Below are 24,054 nucleotides of genomic sequence, written 5' to 3' on the forward strand. Positions count from 1 at the left end.
TTAGTGACACAGGAGCTGTTAGTATGACTTGAAAGCAAGATTTTGTTTTTTTTCTGCCAGGATGGCCTTAGGCAAAATGTGTGTATAGCCAACTTCATGCAAAGGGAAACTTTTCACATAGTTTGTGAATTTTAAAATGAATCCTTAAAGGTAGTGTCTGCAAACTCTAGATACTGGGATCAGCCCATCTCTAATATTTTGTGGGGCATAGGGCAAGAACAAATGGAGGCCTATGTATCAAAGGCCTAACATTTAAAATTGACAAATAAAGCTAGCAAACATTTAAATAAAGCATGTCCATCTGCTTTCCTTGATAAATACAACTTTGTAGTGACCTGGAAGTGTCAAAATTTAGACTTCTCAGAATTCTTAGAGTTCTACCCAAAACATGGCACCGTGGAGATTGCCATCTCTTGGTTCCCATTGTCCTTCCTAATTCTCCTCCCACCCTCCTCTGTCCTGCACCACTGCGGCTTCCTGTGCAGGCTGTGAACAGCCCAGGCCACGTGGCCAAGCTTCATGTCCTTGCCTACGCCCCCAGCAACAGTTGTCCTTTGGCCATGCCTTGGGAGGTTGGGCTAGATTACTGGCCTACACAGGCCCTGGACTTGGGCCTGGGTCCCTTTGGGCAGGAAATTCTAAGATGCATGGTCCTAAAGGTACAATTTTCAGAGCTCTGATACAGGGCTCTCCTTTGTTGTCAAGAGGGATGTAGCTAGTAAGGTCCAGAGCAGGACTTAGGTCAAGGGTCCCCCTAGCTTGGGTTTAATAGAGGTAATGGGTAGGCCTGGGGCCTCAGGTTGGTAACTAATGAATGCAATCACTGATATATTGGGAAAAGCATGGATTTGGAATTAAAGGCATGGGCAAAAATCTTAGCTCTAACACTTACTCACCACATGTGTTAAGACAAGGTACTTAACTGTTCTAGGTCAGTTTCCTCATTTGGCAAGTGGTAATAACAGCTGCCAGCCAAGGTTGTGGTGAAAAAGTCACTTGACCCTCTACGTGACAGGGCAGTAGGATGCAGTGGACTCAGGGCTAGACTGACTGGATATAATCCCAGCTCCATCGCTCACTGGCTATGCAACCTTGGGTAACTCGCTCAACCGCCATATGCCTCTGTTTCCACATCTGGAAAGTAGGAATAATCACAGTAGCTATCATATAGTGTTGTTGTGAGGAGTAAATGAGGTAAGGTATAGAAAGCACACAGTAAGCCCCAAAGTATACAGCCCAGAGCCTGAAATAGAATCAACAACAACAAAGAACTATTGAGTATTTACTCTGTGCCTATGAATGCTGTGCAGCAAGGAACCACAAATAAATGAAACAGTCTTATCCTCATAGAGGTTATAAAACAGAACTACAGTTCACTTCACTTTGATCTGTCCCATGGGTGAAATGAGCGAGGGACACTTATAATAACAAATGACATTGGTCTATAAGGTCTCAAGGCCCTTCACATCCCTTTTCTAATATGACCTTGATGTCAACCCTGAGAGGTGGTAGGGCAGGGGGCAGTCCTCACATACTCCAAATGGAGAAGTCCCTATTCAAAGTCACATAAAACCTCTCAGAGATCGTACTTTAAGATTTTGGAGATTCAGTCCAGACCCTCTTGAGTCCATCACAGTCTTGACCCTGCTGACCTATGGCCCATTTCTCCGCTTTTCTGCCCACTATATACACACACTCAACTTTCTACAATTCCTTAAACACTTCCTACGTTTTTATGCCTCTGAGCCTTCACACATGTGTTTTCTATGTTTAGGATAACTTCCTGCTCTTCTCTGAGTGGCTGTCTCTTTCTCATATTCCAAGATCCTCACTTACTCTATCAAGTTTTCCTTGATGGTCCCCCTGTTAACTGGCTTAAGTGTCCCTCCTCTGGCTTCCCACAGGGTGCTGTACTTAACCATTAAAACATATATCACTCTGTCTTGCAATTATGCATTGTCTGTCCCCTGCCCCTAGGACACCCAAAACTGTGTCTCAATGCTCACTGAACTTCCAGTATCCGGCACATGTTTAACAAATGTTTGCTGACTAATGTCTTCCAGGGATAGGCCAAGGGTATCCTGTCCTCAAGACGCTTCACTGCCATCTACTGGTACACTGTTGTAATAAACTTACAGATCTACACCAACTGCCATGTGGGGTCAGACCGTGCAGTGTCCAACCTGCACAAATGGCAGCCCTCGACTTGTGTTTAACCTGGAACCCAGAGCACTTTGCACTACACCAATACCACCCAAGTCGCTCTGGCCTTCGAAGGCCTCACCTTCCCAGGAGCAATGCTCTTTTTGCCCATCTCTGGGATTTTTACTGCAGGGCCTGGCAGACAGACACAGGCTGAAGCTTAGGGGTCAGGCGGTCCATCCCCCTGCCTGGCCGGGAGTCAGAAGTCTGTCTCCTGACAGGCCACACAGACTGCTGCCTCCTTGCCGGGGGCTCATTCAGGCGTAAGCTGCCTCTGAACAGTTCTGTCTGGCAGAGGTAAGGGTAGGGATGGTCTGGAATTCTAGATGTCTCGGGATCTGGGGTTGCTGCTTCTATAATTGCCCGGCTGTTTGACCTCGGGTAAAATGGAGGAGCCCACTAGGCCTAGGGCTCTGTCTCCCTAACACAGACCTCTTCCTAATGCCCTAATATGTTTGTTCTCATAATGAGCTCCCTGAATATCCTAGCCAATCAGTCAAGTCCTTGGCCTTGGGAAGGGGGTTGGGGCAGCTCCTGATTCCACCAAGCTCCCATCTCCGTGGGTGGTCTCATATTTTGCTGCCACATCAGAGGCACCAGGAAGGAGAATATTATAAAACTGGTTCTGCCTGGGGTGGTAAATCCCTATTTGGGGAGGCGGGATGTGGTGTGAAAGGAAGATTTATGAGGAGCGGGTACCGAGTTCTTTCATGGCTACAGCAGGGGCAGAAAGAAGAGGAGAATTAGTGTAAACAGGATCCACCTGTGTCCAAGCAGCACCCTTCCAATAAATCCGTCTGGGATGTGGCTAGGCCTCAGAGATGCTATCCCCAGGGCGAGGGGTCAGGAACGTTCTATCTCAGGCACAGCCACCTTCCCACAGGTCACCCCCATTAGGGGAAGGGAGAGGGAGCAGAAATGCAAGAATCCAGTTCTATTAAGAGATTTTCATGTTTCTGATGCTCATTTGCGGCCTGGACATTAGCGGGGAGACCACGCAGAGACCGCTGAAAGTAGACACACTCAAGGCTTTCTCAGTTAGCAAGACGAGGAGCGTCCCATGGCAGTTTGGCTGAATGGACATGTGGCAAAAGTGGGGCCTCTGAACATGGAGGTCCAATTCAGATCCAATTCTAGCTCCATCATCTACTCCCAGAATACCTGACCCTCCTGGCCCCTTCCCACTGCCACATGGGATCCTCCAACAGTGGGCAGCCTCTCTGTACCTCATTGCAATTAAGGGGCTCCAGTGAGTTAGGAAATGGAGGGTCCCTCTGAGGGTGAGCGGCCCCTCACAACTGTGCAGGGATCTGTGGAGGTAAGGAACTGAGACCCACTAGAGTCCCAAGCCACAGGATGTGACAAATGTCCTTCATGTCCTTCATTGGCTTTCGACAGCATAGGAAAGGAGATTTTTGTGAGTAGTTCTGGTCACAATTTACATCGTTTATTTGCTCCCTCATATAACCACTATTTACTGAGCTTCATATGGACTAGGCACCCCACTAGGCATGAAGGGAAAGGCTGATATCATTCCCACTCTTGTGGGGCTAACATGCTCTTGGGAAAGTCAGAAATCTAACCAGGTGAAAAAGAAATGATGAGAACAATGAATAAAATGCATGGAGTGATAGCAGATAGATGTGGGGAACAGGGGAGGTCTGACCGAGGTTGGTCAAAAAAGGCTTCTTTGGAAGACATTGCATACATTTTTATTGACCATATACTATGTGCCAGAGCCTGCAGGCTCTCAGGAAACAAGGATGAAGACAGCATAGTTCTTGGGGCTTAATATATAACTGAAGGGAGAGACACATAAATGGATGATGACCACGCAGGGCATTAGCCCAAAGATGCAGGTCAGCCCACAGAAGGGGATCCCGACTCAGTGTGAGGGCCAGGGGCTGCCTCCCTGGTGAGTGGCCCAGCAATCCAGCAATCCATCCAATATTTGGTACCTTTTCTTCACCAAGGGCCAAGGGATTCAACGATGAATTTGAGAGGATCTGGATGTGTGTCTATGCATGAGAATATGAGAAGGGCAAATGAGTTGGATAGGTGCTGTGGGCACTCGGGAAGGGTGATGAGTTTTCCTGGGGCACGTCCCCAGATGTGCAAGAAAAATGAGCAACAGGCATGAAGCAGAAGGTCTAGATTCGAGCTGGCAGGTCTGCCACCTGCTGCGTGTTTTGGACAAGCCTCAACCTCTTCATATGTAGAATGAGGATACAAAAATCTACCCATAGTGTTGTCATGAGGATTAAATGAGAATGCGGATTTGAAAGCCTCTGGGAAGATGCCAAAAATGTGCTGGTAAGTGTGCTGCTCACCTGTGGGCTGCCAGGATGGGACTTTGCCTCTCCAGGTGAAGAGGTGGGTGGGTAATGTTAGCATCAGAGACAGACCCCATGCCCTGTCCAGCTCTGCTATTTACTTCCTAGCGCTGCCTCAGACAAACATCGACCTTCCTGAGCCCCAGTTTCATTTGTAAATAGAAGAACATTACTATGTCTGCCACAAGGCTCCCATGAATGACTTCCCTGACACATGGCAGGTGTTTAATGTTCATCTCTCCTTCCCTTCAGTGGGATGGGTCATTTGGGTGTATCCCTGGGGAAGTGACTGTATTTCCTCTCTCCGAGAGGAAGAAGGTAGCAGCATCTTCCTGCTCTGAATGGAACTCCTCTTCATGTTTAGCATGATGGAAAACTGCCCTGGCTGCTCCCTGGCACAGGCCTTTAGGGTAAACAAAGTCATCAGCACTCATACACTGTGACTGCAGAGAGGAGGCTAGAATGTCATCTCCCAGTCCCTACCTCTCCAAAGACACAACACGGTGTCATCCTTATTCCTGCAGATATCTGAAAGTCCACAACTTTCATTCCACAAAAAGGGTCAACGTTTAGAAAGCTAAGCTGTTCCCTCAGCAAACACTTAATGCACATCTACTAAGAGCCCAGCCTTGGAACTTCCATGGGAAAGGTGATAAACACGCTGTAAGGTAATTCATACCGAGGTGCAAGGGACTAATATACAGTCATTCCAGAAAAGGGGTTCGGATGGCACAAGGAGGATAAGAAGAAGGGGGGCCACAAGAATATTGAGTGTTTGATTTAAAAGGAGGACTTGGGCCTGTCAAGGTAAGAAATGGAAGGCACAGAAAGAGAAGCCTGGAAGAATTTATTTTTCCTCTCTCCCTCCCTCCCTCCATCCATCCACTTATCCATCCATCTACCTATCCATCCACCCATCCACCCATCCACCCATCTATCTATCCATCCATCCATCCATCCATCCATCCATCCATCCATCCATCCAGGGCCTACTACGTGCTCAGCACTGTGCTAGTCCCTAGGGACTGCATTAAATTAAAGAGGCCCCCTGACTCCCTGGGAGGCAGGCCCAGAAGAGGAACTAAATTGAACACTTGCCCTGATTCCTGTCTTCCCTATGAAAAGTTGCCAGCTGACAAACCTCATGGAGTCCACAGTCCTGTTTTATTGAGCTTAAATTGTATACTTTTAAGTTTAAAACAGAAAACATATAAAAAATTCAGATTTCTGGGTTCCTTTGAAAATGAATAATGGCAACACCAGGCCCTTATTCTCGCATGGCAGAAATTGGTTGAGTGGACCCCAGCTGCTGCCTTCAAAGGAGACATCCGTTCTCACACCCAACACAGTCCCCACTGCCCCCTGTAATCTCACTGAAGGTTAAACCAAACGGCAGATATATTTTTCATAGAGCTTGAGCTGTTACTTTCCCTGTAGCAGGGAAATATTCCTCAGTGCCCATCCTTTTTCCTACCACCTGTCCCTTCACTCACCGACTGGCTTGTCTCCTGTGAACAGCTGCACGGGCAACCCCTAATTTAGCTAATTCCATTCTGAAGATGGCAATTAGCTGAGTGCAAATCTTCAGGAAGCACACGCCTCTGCCCTTCCTGCAAAGCCGGGATGGGGGGTGAGGAAAATGGACACGAAGCACCATGCCCTCTCTTGCCATCACAGAGAGCCCCCCTCCTGCCAAGGAAACGCATCCTAGGCAGGCTTCCACAGGCCCCGGGAGAAGAGACGTTCTGTAATGAGGCTAGCATCTGTCCAGGGCCCTGCATCCCCCAGGGGAAGGCTGCAACTGGGCGGGGTGCAGTCTGTAGGAACAGGAACAGGGATTGCTAAGGAAGCCCGTGGCATCTGAGGGGCTCCTTCGAAAGGTCTTTCAGAGGGCATGAGCAAGAAAACCACATTTTGGAGGATGAGGTAAGACTCACAAGTTAAATTGTTGAACTCCTCAGAGAAAATCAGGGCAGGAGCAAGAAAGGTGACTGAGACACAAAGTCAGAGAGGACAAAATGAAAAGCTTCAGGTCCAAGAATCCTTTAGTAAGGGCTTATGGACTGACCCCCTTACACTCCGAGCCTCTTCTCTAGTATTCCTCCCAAATGGCCAGCCCAACTGTGCTGGAACACCTGCAAGTGACGGGGAGCTCACTCCCTAACCAGCCAGCCCACTTGATCTTTGGATGACTTCCCTATTCTATAGATCGAGCTGAGATATGCCACCCTCTTTGTTGACTCCATTGGTCCTAGTTCTACCAGTGAGGAGTCACATGAAGCAAGTCCTCTAACTCAATGGTTTCTAAACTTGGCTCTACAGTATTTAAAAAAAAAAAGTTTCCTGAGCTCCACTCTAGATATGCTGATTCAGTAATCCTAGGGGGGGAAACTTGGTGTGGCCGATCCTGCACCCATTCTGATTTCTAATAAGAGCCCCTCCATTGCATTCACAGTGATGGAACCAAGCGTCTCTCTTACACGGTCTCGGTGGGACTGTCCCAAGGACACACTGTGGACACAGCCAGGTTTGTTCTTCTCCAGGGATTTCATTTTTGTGCAGAGAGGCACAAGGCTGGGAGGAAACAGGCGCAGACTTCTCCAGAGAATGCCCACAAGTCTCTGCCTTCTAGAACCTGGGCGGAACCCTGGGTTCTGGCCTCTCTTAGACTCAGGTCTTCGCATTTTCTTTAGATTCTGTGAGCTTCCCACATATTTTCAATAAATCTCTATTTTCCCTAGCTTTTCTTGCAAACAAAGAACACTATCCAATGCAGAAGGTGTATGATGGTGCCTGGGAATCTGAATGTCACTCTGATGGAAACAGTTTTTCGGGGACTGTGATCCTAGTCCATCATCGTCATTTGACTTATGAGGAAACTGAGGCCGAGAAGAAAGTGGCTCTGCCAAGATCCCACAGCGGCAGCAGAGAAGGGAGAAATTAGGAAGCAGCGGCATCCACCAGATTTCTCCCCATCTTCCCTTCTGCTCGAAGACATTTCCCCCAGATTTTCTAGCCGCAGTTTCAGAGGGTGAAGACTCTACCAGGGCGGGAGACAACTCTTCACTGTTTTTCCCCTCCCTCCCTCTCTCCTTGCAAGAGCTTGGGTAGGAAGCAGCAGGGGCACCAGGCCTCTGGATTGGATGGCTCAAAGACCTCACGGAGAGGGGTCAGCACTTGAAAAATTCCTCAAGTCAAAGGGCTTGGGGCTTGGGTGCCACACAAGGCCCTCACTGTGTGCTCACATTGTCTCCCTGATAAAAGGGGCCGGGCCTGGGAAAAGGGAGCCTGTCTCCAGGCGACTGGGCAGGCTGCTGGGGAATGCTCAAGGCCCCTCCCCTCCCTGCTGCATCAGGGCCAGGACTTCGAGGGGGAGGGGCATGGGGTGCCCAGAGTGGGAGGGATGAGTCCAAAAGTCCAGCACCACTCCAGGTGGGGTTGCTTGGCCTGTGCGATAGTGAATGATGCTAGAAGAAAGGTGACATTAGGCCTATCTCTTTCTTCCTCCGGCCCCTGCATTTCCCCACAGGAAACAGGCAGGGCCTGCCCTTGTTCAAAACGAGTCTTAGGGACTGGGAGGTGGTGGGCATTGGCATAAGGATTTTGTTCCTAGAGCCAACTGTCTTCAACAGAGAGGCGTGTGCCTCAGCTGTGAGGTCCCCAACCAATTCGAGGAGAAGGGGACCAACTCCAGCCCCCATTTTCTCATCTTCAGTGTAGAGTGTCTGCCAGTCTCCCAGCATCCAGACACCCCCTCCTCCAGGGCTTCTGGAAGACAGCCCTCAAGCATATCCAGCTGAGCTGAGATTCATGCCAAGTGGCTTCCTTCCGCCTGGCTCCCAATGCTATTATATCCACCAGCAATTAGTAATTGCAATTAATTGTTAATAACAGTTACCATTTCAGTGCCTGTTATGACAGGCTAAGCCCTGTACCAGCCCCACCCATGCCATCAGCTTTAATCTTTACATTAACTCTTCCCAAAAGATCTGCCACCGCCCTGCCTTACAGCTGAGGAATGTGAGGTTTGGAGGTCAGACTTGCTGAAGGTCACTAAGTAGGAGGGAGAACGGGGACCCAGGCAGCCTGCCTCCAGACTGTCCACTCCATTTCGCTCTCTTCCTGCTGATGACTGACAGTCCTCAGTCCTCATCACAGGCAGGGAAAGCCGCTCTCTGAGAATGGGGTCATTTGCCAGGGGGGAGGGGTGCTGGTTTGGCTCCCCCACCAGAAAACAAGCCCAAAGGCCAGACTCTCACTGGGTCTGTGTTAGCACAGCCGGGCACTGTCTCTCATTGCCATCCCCGTTAATAGGATGGCCCGATAAAATATAGGCCAGCCAGTTTAATTTGAATTCCAGATAAATAACACATAATTAAGCAGTATAAGTCTGTACCGAATATTGCATGGGATATACTTATGTTGATCCACGTTTATCTAAGTATTAACTGGCATCCCATATATTTATTTGCTACATCTGGCAACTCTACGCCAAAGCCATTGCTGGTAATGCCAGCTCTGAGTTCAAACCCTCCGCAGGTGGCACAGTGAGAAGCGGAATGTCCTGGTCACCATGGAGCCAATTAGACCCACTACAAGCCTTTGAGGGTGCGCCAGGATGCGCTGTAGTCCACATGCCCCTAAGGCAGGGGCTGGAGCCTCTGGTTATCAGCTGGAAGGGAAGGAGGAGAGGGAACCTGGGGAGTAGGCTGGACAGATGCCTCAGGTGTCTATCTGAATTCTATGGCTGCTGAGTGTTTTCTGAGCAAGACTCTCCCAATCCAGAACTTTCCCATAATAATAACAGCATTCAGCAAGAGCATTCATTCATTCATTCATTCATTAAATCATCTACCTATTCTGTCTTACCCTGTGCTGGGCACTGTGTCAGCCTCTGAGGACACAGTGGATCAACAACGGAGCCATCAGCTCTGCCTCTTATGATCTAGCACAACTCTGTGTCTCAGGTGAGCGAACAGGACACACTGAAAAACCCCTGTGAGGGAGGAGAGCTAAGTGCTCTCACTGGAGCCTCAGAACACCGCTGTGAGACCAGGGGTATGATGAAGGGAGTGGCATTATGACCCCCACACTACGGGGGAGGAAACCGAGGTGCAGAATGGTGGAGCAGCGTGGCTGAGATCACAGAGCTGGTGAGTGGCAGGGCTGGGACTTCCGTCCTGACCTACCGCCTGCGAGCTCTGAGTTTTCTGCATTCTATCTTTTTTCCCCCATCTGAATTCTCTTGGGAAACATGTCAGATGTGTGTTAGGAAGTTACACCCTTAACACTGAAACAAGGAAAAAGAACAAGAGAGACCCTGGAGATGCTCCCTTTGTGTTTCATAAAGAGGACAACTGTCCCAGGGCAATTTTTACAAAGAGTCTATTTTCCAAACCTGAGCTCATGAGTGTCTGGACGGCTACAGAGACCCCCTTTCCCTTGGCACCTTAACATTCTGGCTGCCCAAGGGCTCTGGCGGGTGGGGCCGCCTGGCTCCAGGTGGGATGCTTTCCCCTAAGGGTGAGGTCACCAGGATCCGAGCTTGGCCACCGGGCTGTAACGTGGAGTCCTGCCGCCCTGTCTGCTTCCGCTGCTTCTGGATGCCCAGTGTGTGTGGGTGTGTGTATCCGTGTGGGGATCCGGCGCCCGGCTGGATGGGCCAGCACCCTCCCACCCGGCACAGGGCCTGCGCTTAGGCGGGGGTGGGGAGAAGGACAAGAGAACAGGGCTGTCCCAGGTGGTCTGAACTGTTCCCAGATGCCACTGACATTCACTCTGATTCCGAGCTCAGAGCCTCAGTTTTCCTTACTTATGAGAATAGTCATCGTACTCCACACAGTTGTTGGTCGGGTTAAATGAGAGAAGCGATGGAAACCATTTAGCACAACGTCTGGTCATGGAAAGAGCAGAAATGTTTGTCACGTGACAATGATGAAAACACGATCCTGTCCTCAGAGAGCTAGTGCTTGTTCACCTGTGTGGTCATTTGTTTCTTGATGAGACTTTTCAGAATCTACCTCATGCCAAACATGGAAGCCCTGGGCAGGGGTCAGCAGGAGGCATGGCACCACCAGAGATGCCTTTTAGGCAGTTAGTCCCGTCCAAGTCCCAACCTAGCCACCCTCCTGTTCCGGCTCCTTGAGCAGGTCTGTGATCTCTGTGCCCTGTTTTCTCACCTGGGAAATGCACCCCCTCCCCAAACCAGGAAGTGCTGAGCAGCAGTGTGCTGGCAAATTCTCAACAACTGGCTCTCTGAGAAGAACTGAAAGGCCTGGTTTGTAGCATTTGCCAATTTCTGTGGTGTAAATACTCTCACCGTGACCGCTGTGACTTTCTGTTGGATTGAGTAGGAAAGGGAAAAGGTAGATTTAAGAATGCCACCAAGGTCACTCCTCAATATCACTGTCACGGCCCTACCTGTCGTTACTAATAACTTATCACCTCTAAAATCATTCATTCGATCAACTGACATTTCCTAATTATCCACCTTCCCTGTACTAGCACTGGGATACAAGACGGCATCTAGGTATGGGTAAGTGGTGGTGGCTTTGGGGACACAAATCACCATAGAGCGTCATCATTCTCAGTGAATCTGGAAATGCACAAGGTGCTTTAATGGGTATCATTAGCGTTATTTAGTCGGACAGTATATATAGCCTGATAGACTTCAGGCTGGAAGGATGGTAGCTGAGGGGTGTTTCAAACCAAGAACCTTCTCTTCATTTCTTTACAAACCAAAAAAACAACAAACCACAACAAAAGAACCCATAGGGAAGGGGGGAGAATAAAAGGGAAGGTAACAATAAATCATTGTTGAAACGGAATAGGAATAGCAGAGTTCTCGGAACAAGGCCACTGATGAGGTAAGAGGAGAGAAGAGTTCCAGAGGCCACTGGAGGGAGGAGTCGGGGGCCAAGGTTGCTGCTTCCATGCCCCCCTCATCCCAACGCCCCCCTCCCCGGCCCCATCCAGGCTTCAAAGGCCTTATCAGTAAAACAGAGCAGGGAGTTCCCAAACCCCAACATGTCATGAGCAATCTTTTCATTTTTGTCATTGTGGTAAATGCTTTGATTTTGAAAATCACATCTGGCATTCTGGTATATTCGGTGGGCTGTAGCAACAAATTAAGTTTTGAACTACTACTGAGCCAGATCTTATGGACCAAAGATTCCCAAACACCCTTACCCTGGCCAGGCTCACCTCCAGGGGAAACCCCCCCAAAGTGGTGGGATCTTAAAATGCTCGGCCATGAGTTCTTCCCAGCAAAGGTGTCTTTGAGACCTTTTGTGTCTCTTCTGAAGATAGAAAGCCTTTCCCCTCCCAGCTCTCTGGCCAGGTATCAGATCATCCTGGGGAGCCCCAAGCTGGTTCACAGAGCCTGCAGGTTGACCTCAGTCAGGAGGGGAAGAATGAGGGGGCTCCTGTAACTCCATCGCTTGCAAGGAAACCTGATTCTGTAGAAAGGGCCTGGATGGGGATGGGAAAGACAGAGGATCTGGGGCTAAGAAGGGGGAAAAGGGAGCAGCATTGTTCCTGGTGGGTTCCCTCTCTGTCCAGACAGTGGATCATCTCCCCCCTCATTATCATCTCAAAAGGGAAAGAAAGGGGCTGTGTGAGCTGCCTTCCCCCTTTAACAACTTCTTCCTCTCAGGAGACAGTTCCACAATGAAGGAGAGGCTGGGCAGGGGCCTGACCAAGGCAGCCCAGGCTCTGCCAAAGCTGCCCAGGGACAGTGGGGCTGGCCTGCCACCTGCTGGCCACTCCTGGTAGCGGAGACAGGCATCCTTCTGGCACTGCAAGGAAGGATCAGGATTCTGAGGCAGCTAGCATCCATTTGGAGAAAGTTGGGAATGTACTGACATTAAGAAAAATTGAGAAGTTTGCAAAGAATGTAAAATGCAGTTCTATATGAGAAACTGATGTATCTGCGAGCAGGAAGCCTCTACCACATTCAATGAGTGCAGAGCCAACTTCTAGGGAAGTTAATGAGTCTCATCTTCTCACTTCTTCCCTTTTTTATCCACTGAGGAGCAAGAAGGAGATTGGTATTCTCAAGACCTAATTAAAGTATGGGTATATGAGTATGATTGACATAGACTGGGAGAAATTCCTCCAGCCAAAATTGTATCCCCCACCAGTGTGCACAGACTAAATTCACACATTGGTCATGCCTGTGGATTACAGAGATTGAAGAACAAAGTCAAACTTTAAATGTTACTTGGCTGAGGCCATTCATTGCATTCATTGTACCTCTACACTATCCTACATACCATACAGGCTCTGGGGGTACCTATAAGACCCGACATTATCACCTGAGAGTCAGCAGGGAAGAGTGACCAGCAGGAAACCCCAGCACAAGAAGATAAATCCTTATCCAATACTGGGCATGGAAAGATTAAACGAGAGGCTGCTGTCAAAATGATTAATGTTTCACAGAAGGTCATGATAATCTGTGATAATAATATACATTTAAATAGCACTTACTGTCTACCAGACAGCCTAAGTACTTTTTAATTCAGATTTAACTCTATTTACATTTATTAACTCTACAAGGTCGGTGTTGTCCCCACTTAGGTGCAGTCGCTTGCATAGGTCATATAGTTTACTAAGGAGTAGAGAAGGGATTTGAACCAAGGTAGCCTCGCTCTGAAATCTGTGTTCTTAACCATGGCACCATGTTGCCGTTTATTAGCTCAGTCTGTTTACAGGAGGTAACTTTCTGGACAAATGATGCTTCCCCCCCCCCATTGAGATATAATTGACATAATATTGTGTAAATTTAAGGCATACAACATATCAATTTGACACATTCATATTGCAATATGATTGCCATTGTAGCATTAGCTAATGCCTCTATTTGATCACATAAGCAATCATAGCTTTTTGTGGTGGAAATAATTAAGATCTATTCTCTCAGAAAGTTTAATATGCAGAATGTAATTTTGTTTTCTATAATCACTGTGGTGTGCATTAGATCTCCAGGACTTTCTCCTAGCTGCAAGAATGTACCTTAAACAGCATCTCTCCCATTCCCCCAGCCCCCCGCCTCTGGTAACCACCGTTCCACTCTGTTTTTGCCAGTTTGGTTTTCTAGATTCCATATATAAGAGACAGCACACAGTATTCCTGAAAAATTGGTTTTTAAATACCTCCATCACCATGTCATGGTAAAACCTGACTGAGCTAGGGATAACACAGTCAGCAAAGAACACTCAAAATCAAGATCAAGCTCTAGGTTAAAGAGAATCAGAGGACTGCAAAGGCCATGCAGGCATTTTAATTACCAGATGGACTGGCTGCAGGATCGCACAGGCAAGAGTGTCTGGAGGCAACATCTCTGCAGAAATCAACCCCTAAGCTCAGAACCTAAAGATGGCACTTTACATAAGCGGAGATGAACAAGGTTTCATGATAACAGCCTTCAAGCAAGCAGCCACACTGAAGACCATACAGACCAGATCAGAACAGAGGCCATGCGTGTGACCACTGTGGTTAAGGTGAAGTGATTTCTTTGCAGGAAAGTAAAGACTGACATCTGAACCTGCTAAAGATGCTTTAATGTTGACTGTATTAAATATGTATTATAAACTATAAATATCTCCCACTCAGTCATTCCCGACCTGAATTAACATCTCAAGGAATGAATGAGTCATGTATGCATATCAGAATAATGGAGCATCTGTTAGTTATGCTTAGCGAATTGGATGAGTTAATTTATTCATTTAATACGTATTTGCTGGGCACCTACTATGTGGCAGCCTTTAGAAACATACGCATGCAACCTTGTTCTCCAGCCCCATAGCTGTCCATGGGCCGACTGCCAGCACTACCCTGGATGAGGAGCTCACATGTCTCCACATTTGGGCTTACTTCCTGGACTGCAGATTCTCTGTATCCGGCTGGACCAGTAATATTTATCAGCTCTACCAAAAATTTGCAGTAGAGACCTATTCTCCAAATGCAGCCTGTTCACCACTTACCTGAGCACCTAAGGCTGTGTCTTGTACTCAACTTGTGCTCAGTAACTACCTACGAATAACTGCAATGACCTTGACACAGTCTCTGGCCCTGGGGAGCTTACCATTGAGCGGCACCGCTGGAGAAGAGGCTGGGATGTGTGTCATCTCTGCCCACCCTTGTTGTTAAGAGAACAAGCTCTGGGCCGGCCTGCCAGTAAGTGGAAGATTGGGACGCCAACTCAGGCACCCTGGTCCCAAGGGTTTAAATAATGATGGCGGATCTTTATTGGTTTCTTTTATCCTCATAGCAACCTCATTTTATTGGGGGGAAGATGGCCGAGACTGAAAGAGGTTAAGCAACTTGCTAGAATTAGTTCAGATTTAAAAATTTTTCTGTTTTTAGAAAGATAAGAGGGTGTATTTACCACATATCATATAATACTTCCAGCGGGCTTTACACACAGTAGCCCGTATCAAATGTATTCAGATGTTTGCAGCAAGTCACCTGGACAAGCATAGTGAGTAGCTTCATGAAGACTATTACAGTCTCACCTTCCTTCGGTTCAGACTTAGTGGTCAAAGAGATTATAAAATATTTTGTACTTTTCAGTGCTTTTTGGATTTAGGATCTGCAGGTGAGGGATTGTGGGTCCGTATACGTAAAGCCCCGAGGAAAGAATATGGTACAAAGTATACGCTGTGCACCTGGCACACAGTAGCCACGTGGCAAATGTTAGTTTCCTTCTCTCTAATCTCTCTACCACTGAGCCTGTCATAACTCTGCCCCATCTCCTCACTTGTCCCCAGGTGTGAAGACCTGTAGTTCCTGCTTACCAGTCTGTGTGGGCATCATCGATCACCAACAGGATCCTGGGCCTTTGAACAACAGGTGTGGAGGGGCCTGGAGGCTCCATCAGCCCCGAGGGGGCCTGCGAGGTCTGTTTCATGGCACTGGAGAAGGAGCTAAAAAGGCTGGATCCTGGAGAGGAGAAGGAGGCCGCCAGGGGCTGGGGGTGCCTCCGCTCCATGGCCGGGGAGGCGGGGGAACTGGTGGAGCTGTCAGGGCGCTGTAGGTCTGTCATATAGCCGTTAGGCAGGTTGGCAACAAAGCTGCTGTCAGAGAGGCGTCGCCGAAGGAAATTCATGGCTGTGGTTGGACAAGGTGGCTGGAGCCTCCTCAGACGTGTCCAGGCGAAGCCCCGAATACAGGCCACCAGGGAGAGCGAGTGGTAGGGTCTTGGACCAGAAGGGCCAGGGGGATGCTGCACGAGTCCGCTTCAGCTGTCTCCGCTTACCTGTGGAAATGAGCCCACACACACATTAGTGAAACAATCTCCATCCTGTAAGAGCGAACAGATATGGCACCTTCCTGCCCGATGCTGGGGGCGATGTAAAGTGTGGCATCCTTTTGAAGAGAAATTTGGCAACGTGTAATTAGAGCAAGCCCTTTTAAACCACGCTTTCCATTTTCTGGAATTCTATCCCAGGAAAGGAATCCGAGTTACAGAAAAGGCCTCTTGCGCAAATGTCTTTACCATCGCATTACGTGCACCAGCAAAATACTGGAAAGGCTCCCAACGTTCAATCGCAGAGTGACAAATAAACTACAGCACTCAGTGAAAACTTTTGTGGCTAATTTTAAAAAGTACTTAAAAAGAGGTTTTATTTTTATACTGTAAATAAAGATCATGATACAAAATTATAGGTACGGAATGAATATCACCACATACAACTTGAAATAACAAAACTTTGGAAAGAAAATTCATTGGAATGTTAAAAGTGATTGTATTTGGGTAATGCAATTACAGGGCTGGTGTTTGGGAGGTAGTTAGGTTAGATGAGGTCAACAGGGTAGGGTCCTCGTGATAGAATTAGTGTCCTTAAGAGAAGAGATACCAGAGAGCTTGCTTTCCCCCTGGCATATAAGGACACAGGGAGAAGGCAGCTGTCTCTGAAAGCCAAGGTGGCCGCTCTCCTCCGAAACTGGCCATGCTGATGCCCCGATCTTAGACTTCCGGCCTCCAGAACTGTGAGAAAATAAATTTCTGTTGTCCAAGCCACTCAGTCTACGGCATTTTGTTTATGGCAGACTGAGCGGACTAATAATCTAATAAGTATTGCTTTTCTGAACAGAATAAGTTTTAAAAAATTATTCATGAGATTCAAATATCCCATTGAGAAAAATGATTATTTAAACCAGGAGATTAGACCCCTCTTATATTTTTTGTTAACATTATTTTATATTTTTCAGGCAAAGTGAGTTCTCCTACTTAGATTTTCTTTCTCAAGATTGTTTTGAATATTCTAGTTCCTGTTTTCATACGCATTTTGAAATCTACTTGTATAACAAGTCTGTTGGGATATTGTTCGAGATTACATAAAATCTATAGCTCAGTTTGGGTAGAGCAGACTTCTCAACAATATTGAAGTTTTCAGTTCATGAACATCTAGAGTTCTTTACTGATAAACTTTAATTTCTCTCAGAAATGTTTTGTGATTTTCAGTACAGGGGTGTCGCACATATTTTGTTAAATTAATGGTATATTAAAAAACACTGTTTTTTAAGTTTCACTTTCCATTTGTTTGCTGCTATTATCATTTTTGTCAGTTATCAATATATTGATCTGATAGATTCGATTATTGTTTCCAGTGGTTTATAGAAAACTTAAGATTTTCTATTTAAACAATCATGTCATTTACAAAGAGATATCTCCACTTCTCTCTTTCCAATCTTACTGTCTTTTACGTCTTTCACTTCTCTTATTACAGTAGCTAGGACCTACACTGCTGAAATGATGAAAGCAGATACCCTCACCTTGTTCCCAACCTTAGGGAGACAATATTCAATATCTCACATTACAGTAATGAGGTGTTAGCTGTAAGTTTTTTGTAAATGCTCTTTATCAGATTGAGACTGTTCCCTTGTAGTCTTAGTAGGCTGAGAGTTTTATCATGAATGGATGTTGGATTTGCCAAGTAATTTTCAAAACTGATTGAGAGAATTGTTTTTAAAAATCACTTATTTATTTAATGTGGTGAATTACACTAATTAATTTTCAAACGTTAAACCAAATTTGCACTCCTAGAATAAATCCCACTTGGTGAATTACCCTTTTTATAGGTTGCTGGATTCAATCTGATAATACTTTGAAGATTTTTGTGTCCATGTTCATGAGAAATATTGGTCTGTAGTCTTCTTTTCTGGCAATGTCTTTGCCTAGTTTTGTGCCAGGGTAATGTTGACTTCACAAAATATGTTGGGAAGTGTTCCTGCCTTTTCTATTTTCCAAAAGAGTTCATGTAATATTGGTTTTCTTTTTCTTAACTCATTTCCCATGTAGAAAAAAAAAAAAAGGGCAGCTTGCTGCCAGCGTTAACATCACACATAAGAATGCTAGGTTTTCTAGGATTTGACATTTCCAATGATTGAGAATTACTCTATTTTGTAAATGGAAATACCACTACTAAAAACAGAATGCTGTAAATAGAATGATGCCATTTGTTTCCAAAGACTATCGATATACCAGAGCGATGTGAAAATAATAACAAAAGCAAGATAATTCATGGCAAACTCTGGGGATGAGGTTAGGTCTGTAATCTACTGGGTAAACACTGCAGTATTCTCAGGGCAAACAGGAAATGGTTAAATTATTGGCAGAATTCAACACTGAAGCCATCTGGGGCTGATTCTCTCTTTGTTGGAAAGTTGTTAATAAGGAACTCAATCCCTTTCATAAATCTATATGCTGTTTCTTGTTATTTCAGTATTGATAATATGTGATTTCAAGCAATTTGTCCATTTGTGACTTTTATTGGCATAAAATTGTTCATAGTTTTTTTTTTATTATCCTTTCATTTTCTGTAGGATACGTAGCGATTTCCTCTGATAGTCCTAATAATGGTTATTTGCCTTTGCTCTCTTTTTGATTAATCTGTATTGCTAAGAATCTATAAATTTTGTTAATCTATTAAAGAACCAACTTGCAGCCTTTCTATTTTCTCCATCATCTGTTTTCTGCTTCACTGAAATCTGTTATCTGTTCTTTATTATTTCCCCTCTTTTCTTTATTTTGGCTTTAAAGGTTTAATTTCTTCTTGTTTTTTTTCCAGAAGCTTAACATGGAAACATAGATCATTAAATTTATACCTTTCCTCTTTTCAAATATAAATATTTAAAGTAATGGATTTCCCTCTATGCACTGTTTTTGCTGCATCTCAGAAATTTGACATGTATTTTCATTATCATTCAATTCAAATTATTCTTAATTTCTCTGAGATTCTTTTTTGAGTCATGTGTTATCTAATCATATATTTAATTTTTAAATTACAGTGCTCTTTCGGATATTTTATTGTTATTGCTTTTGATATGATTCATGTATGATTAATGAATAGCGTCTATAAGATTTTAATCCTTTGACATATTTGACATTCATTGAGATTAATTTTATGACTCAGTATGCTCTATCTTGATGAATGTTCCATATACTTAAAAGAATGTGTATTTGCAGTTGTCGCGTGTAATGTTCTATAAATATCAATTAGATTGTTGTAAAGTCAGGTTCCCAAGCCAGGAAGCTGACTTTGCCATGGTGATCTGCAAGCAGAAAGTTTATTGGAGAGTGCTCCCATGATTAACAGCTGTGGGCAAGTACACAAAGCAAAAACGGGCTGAAAGAGAGGTTGAACTACAATCTCGTTTTAATAGAGGCCTCACTTGATCCTATTGGGAACATGAAACTGGGGAATCTCTTTAGAGTTCCTCATTTTCCTGTTACTCTGGTAGCCTGTCCTCAGTCTATTGAGCTGTCAAACTAATAAAGCTGCAGTGTTCTGCTGTGGTGCTAGCCGTTCTGTGTCAGGTGGACTGGGGAGCGCTTTCAAGGACAAGCCACGTAAATTTAGATCTCACTTAGTGGTTCTGATCTTCCAAAGATCAACTCCCCTCCCTATTCTACCTACATTTGGCTTCTTTCCAGGAACTTCAAATAGTTTCTTTTAAACATTTTATCCAGAGTTTATAATTACCATCTATGAGATGGTTAGCACACCACAAGCTATTGAGTCATTACTGGAACTGAATCTCTTTCATTTTAAAAATACTAGATAAAAAAGTTAACAAAATGTTAGAGTTCAAGGGACCTTAGAGATTATTTAACACTCTCTTCTTCAGGTAAATCTGATTAACTTTGCACTAGTGGAAATTCCCCACCTTCAGAAGAATCACCTCGTTATCTTTTGATCAACTCTAATGGTCAAAGGCTCTTCCTGTAACTTCTCCCTACTTCAGTCCCCAGGGGTGCTTTACAATCTGGTAAAGGAAGATAGATAATGAACAAGTAAATAAATATTTGTGGATTGGGGCAAGAGCTAGTAAGAAATACACAGAGTACTATCATAGAGATTAACATGGGGAGGGGCAGGGAAGGCCTCTCTGAGGAGCTGACCTTTAAGCTGCCATATGAAAAATGAGGGGAATGGGAAGCGCATATGCAAAGGCCCTGAGGTAGGAAAGAGCTAGGCGATTTGAAGAATAGAAGAAAGGCCAGCCTAACCAGGAAACAAAAAGACTTTTATAAGGAAATGTTTAGAGAAGTAAAGAGGGGCCAACTTATGAATATAATTGAAAATAATTTTGATTTTAATCCAAGTGTGAAAGTAAGCCGCTAAAGGGTTATAAACGAGAGAAACAAAATCTAATCTACCTGGCTAATATGTGGAAAGCAGACTGTAGAGCATGTGTATGGAAACAGCCAGGCAAGTTAGGAGAAGGTTATTCATTTTCCTTAAGTGTGAAAGGAGGGAGCTAGTTGGATTATGTGATTTGCAAGATGTCTTCCTGTTCTTTGAGTCCCTCACTTATTGCACTACTAGAGGTTGGATATCTCTTCATTGCTAACCTAAATCTGATACTGGGACAAGGTGGAAATGAGAGGGATTCTGAGGGGAACAAAAGCACAGGAAGACTGGGACAGAATTTAGTAGGCCCCGGAGTAGTAAGCCCCATGCTGCCTCACCAATGGCCACTAGAGGGCAGCAGTGACCACACTCAAGTGTCTCATTGACACCCCAGATTCATTTCCTTGCTCACATCACTCTCAGATGAATTTAGGTACCTGAGCCCTCACTGCCCCACAAAAGAACCACTATCAGTCCACTCGGGCGAGAAACCTGAGTGTCGTGCTTGACTCTTCCTTAATCCTCACCAATTCCAGCCACTCATCACTAGGCCCTGTCAGTTCTGTCTCCTCAAACATCTTTAATATCCTCTCTTCTCTATCATTTCTACCATAGTCTTGGTTCATATGCTATTATATTTAAAAAATAGGCCAAAGACCTTAATGGATACATCACCAAAGAAGATATACAGATGGCAAATAGCATCCAAAAAGATGCTCCACATCATATGTTTGACATCAGGGAAATTCAAATTAAAACAACAATGAGATGTCACAACATATATATTAGAATGGCTAAAATCTGAAACACTGACAACACCAAATGCTGACAAGGATGTGGAGCAACAGGAACTCTCATTCATTGCTGGTGAGAATGCAAAATGATATAGCCATGTTGGAAGACAGTTTGGTGGTTTCTCATAAAGCTTCACACACTCTTACCATACAATTCATTAATCATGCTCCTTAATATTTACCCAAAGCAGATGAAAACTTATGCCCACAGAAAAACCTGCAGGCAGATGTTTATAAAAGTATGTTTAGTCACACTCACCAAAACTTAGAAGCAACCAAGATGTCCTTTAGGAAGTGAACAGATAAACCGTAGTACATCCAGACAAGCAAATATCATGTAGTGCTAAAAAGAAACAAGCTATCGAGTCATGAAAACTCACAGAGGACTCTTAAATGCATATTACCAAATGAAAGAAGCCAGCTGGCAAAGGCCACATACAGTGTGATTCCAACTATAAGACATCCTAGAAAAGGCAAAACTATGGAGACAGCACAGTTGACCCTTGAACAATATGGGGGTAGGGACACCGATCCTTTGCGCAGTCAGAAATCTGTGTATAACTTTGGACTCCCCCAAAACTTTAACTACCAAGAGCCTCCTGGTGACTGTCTTACTGATAACATAGTTAATTAACACTTATTTTACATTATATGTATTATATACTGAATTATCACAATAAAGTAAGCTAGATAAAAGAAAATATTAAGAAAATCATAAAAGAGAGAAAATACTTTACAGAATTTATTGAAAAATACTCAGACATAAATGGATCTGCACAGTTCATATCTTTGTTATCTAAGGGTCAACTTGCATCTTGGTATGAATTATCATTCGCTGCTGGTTGCCGGGGTTTGCCAGGGGTAAGGAGTAGGGTAAATAAGTAGGTGGAGCACAGAGGATCTTTAGGGCAGTGAAAATACCCTGTATGATACCATAATGATGGATAAATGTCATTAAACATTTGTCCAAATCTACAGAACGTATAACAGTAAGAGTGAACCGCAATGCAAACTATGGGCTTTGGGTGATTATGCTGATACAGATTCATCGATTATAACAAATGTTCCACTCTGATAGGGGATGTTGATAATTAGGGAAGCTATGTGTGTGTAGGGGCAAGGAGTATATGGGAAATTTCTCTATCTTCCTTTCAATGTGCTGTGAACCTTAAACCAAAATAACAATGTTTTACTGGAAAAAAAAAATCTTCAAGTGCAAGACCCCTACCAAACCCAGGCTAAGGAATACCATGGGCCCAGCCCTCCAGTGCTGGACACAGCTAGACACAATGAGTAAGCCTGAAGGTTAAGCTCACACACCCTGAAACCAGACTGCCTGTATTCTAATCCCAGCTCTGCTACCTACTACCAGCATGGGATGTTCAGGTAAATTTCTTAACCTCTCTGCACCTCATTTTCATCATCTGTAAAATGGGGATAGTATAACAATACATCTCAGAGGGTTCCTGTGAAAATTTAGTGGCTTAATATACAGAACCGTGCCTGGCACCTGGTGAGCCGTCTGTGTTAGCTGTTGTTATTCTGGTTGTTGCTTAGACAGTGTGTTTCCCACCCCCGGAAGGGCTTCCAGGGCGGTCAGCTTGTGTTTGGGAGGCAATGTGGCAGAGGCTGCTGTTTATATGAGAACGGGCTTTGGATGGATCCCACTTTGAGACTCACCTCTGCCTCTTGCAGCTGAGAAACATTTAGGCCACAGGTCCTCGATGAGCAAAGTGAAAATATGAACCCCCACTTTCCTACTCCACAAATCTTTGAGTAGACCAAAATAAATTGCATTAAGTTGCTTTTCGAAATATTTATTTTTTAAGTTAACATGGAGTAAAACACTTTTTTTTTTTTTGGTGTAAAATTTCTATGCATTTTAACACATTCATGTAACCACCCCAACCAGGTCACAGAGGAGTTCCATCAACCCACATAAAATCGATTTTTAATCTTTAATGTGCTCTGCAAATGTCGATGGCATGGTGTTTCATAGGCTAATCCCTGGATCTCCTGCAAAGGTACGTTAGATAAGGAATATTCAAGGCTTGGCACATTTCTTAGAAAAGAAAGATTGAACTTCCTGTTCATCAGTTGCCTTTGCACTAGCCTTCCCTTCACCTGGAGCACTCTTTCTGTGAAAAGAAGCATGGCTCACTCCTTCATCTCCTTTAGATCTCAAATGTCGCCTTCTCAGCAAGGCCTCCCCTGACCACCCAAGGTTAAACCGTCTGGTACTTCGAATCTCTCCTACCCAATCTCACTTGTTTTGTTTTCCATACCATGCATCGCCTTCTATAAATTGTATAACTGACTTTATTTTTTTTTTGCTTCTTGTTGAGTCTCTGCTCCCTCTGATAAAATGGAAGCCTTCAAGAACAGAGATCATTCTGCTTTGCTCACTGCCATATCCTAAGCACTTAGAAAAGTACCTAACACGTGGTAGGGGTGCAATAAATATCTGTTGTGTGAACTTGTTTAAAATAACAGAAATGAAATTGCACCATCCTCACCTTTTGTTTGTAAAGACTAAATGTGTGATTATATGAGAGAAAGCAGCTATCACAGTACCTGACACATAAGCCTAAGCTGAACCAAAACCGGAATAATACAAAATATCTGATATCATGTTTTAGTAAGCTCCTCCCCCATGTAAACACGACACATAAATTCTCTCTCTCTCCAGCTTCTGCTCAATGAGTGCTGAAAGAGTTTCTTCTTCTCGCATTAGGAACCAGCATTTGGATAATTAACAGTTGCTGAAACCCTTTCTGCATGAGCAGAAAGTTTAAAAATTCATGGAGACAACATAGGCTGGGCTTCATCAATATATTGATGAGCACAGGCAGTGTGGGAGTTCTAGCATGAGCCGGAGAACCCAGAGGCTGTCCACTCAAGATGCAGAGCTAAGAGATGCTTAACTTCCTGAAAAAAGGTCAAACACGCATCTGCGGAGAGAGTGGCCCCATCTCCACAAACAGATCCCTGAGGCCTTTCATCCTCTGAGCTCTTTTCCAGCCACGGCTACATGAAAGTGTGTGCTGTCTTTGATGAGTTCAAATCCACTCGCACAGACCTTGATCT

At 44.9% G+C, this 24,054-nt stretch overlaps 1 protein-coding gene across 7 annotated transcripts in view; it reads right to left on the reverse strand.

Moving 5' to 3' along the window:
* The window catches only part of SYN3 (synapsin III), a 400,752-nt gene that overhangs the window by 353,600 nt on the left and 23,098 nt on the right, over nucleotides 1-24,054 (reverse strand). For 3 of the 7 annotated variants that reach the window (XM_036236073.1, XM_036236075.1, XM_036236077.1), the window contains 2 exons: nucleotides 19,722-19,805; nucleotides 15,332-15,792 (listed from right to left, as the gene is read on the reverse strand). In XM_036236073.1, coding sequence (XP_036091966.1) covers nucleotides 15,332-15,642 — 311 coding nt within the window. In that variant the 5' untranslated portion in view covers nucleotides 15,643-15,792; nucleotides 19,722-19,805. Of the gene's footprint in view, nucleotides 1-15,331; nucleotides 15,793-19,721; nucleotides 19,806-24,054 lie in introns of those variants that run through there. The other 4 variants (XM_036236074.1, XM_036236076.1, XM_036236078.1 and 1 more) reach the window with 2 other exon arrangements.

Source organism: Rousettus aegyptiacus, unplaced genomic scaffold (assembly GCF_014176215.1).
Source record: "Rousettus aegyptiacus isolate mRouAeg1 unplaced genomic scaffold, mRouAeg1.p scaffold_m13_p_2, whole genome shotgun sequence".
Classification (NCBI taxonomy): Eukaryota; Metazoa; Chordata; class Mammalia; order Chiroptera; family Pteropodidae; genus Rousettus; species Rousettus aegyptiacus.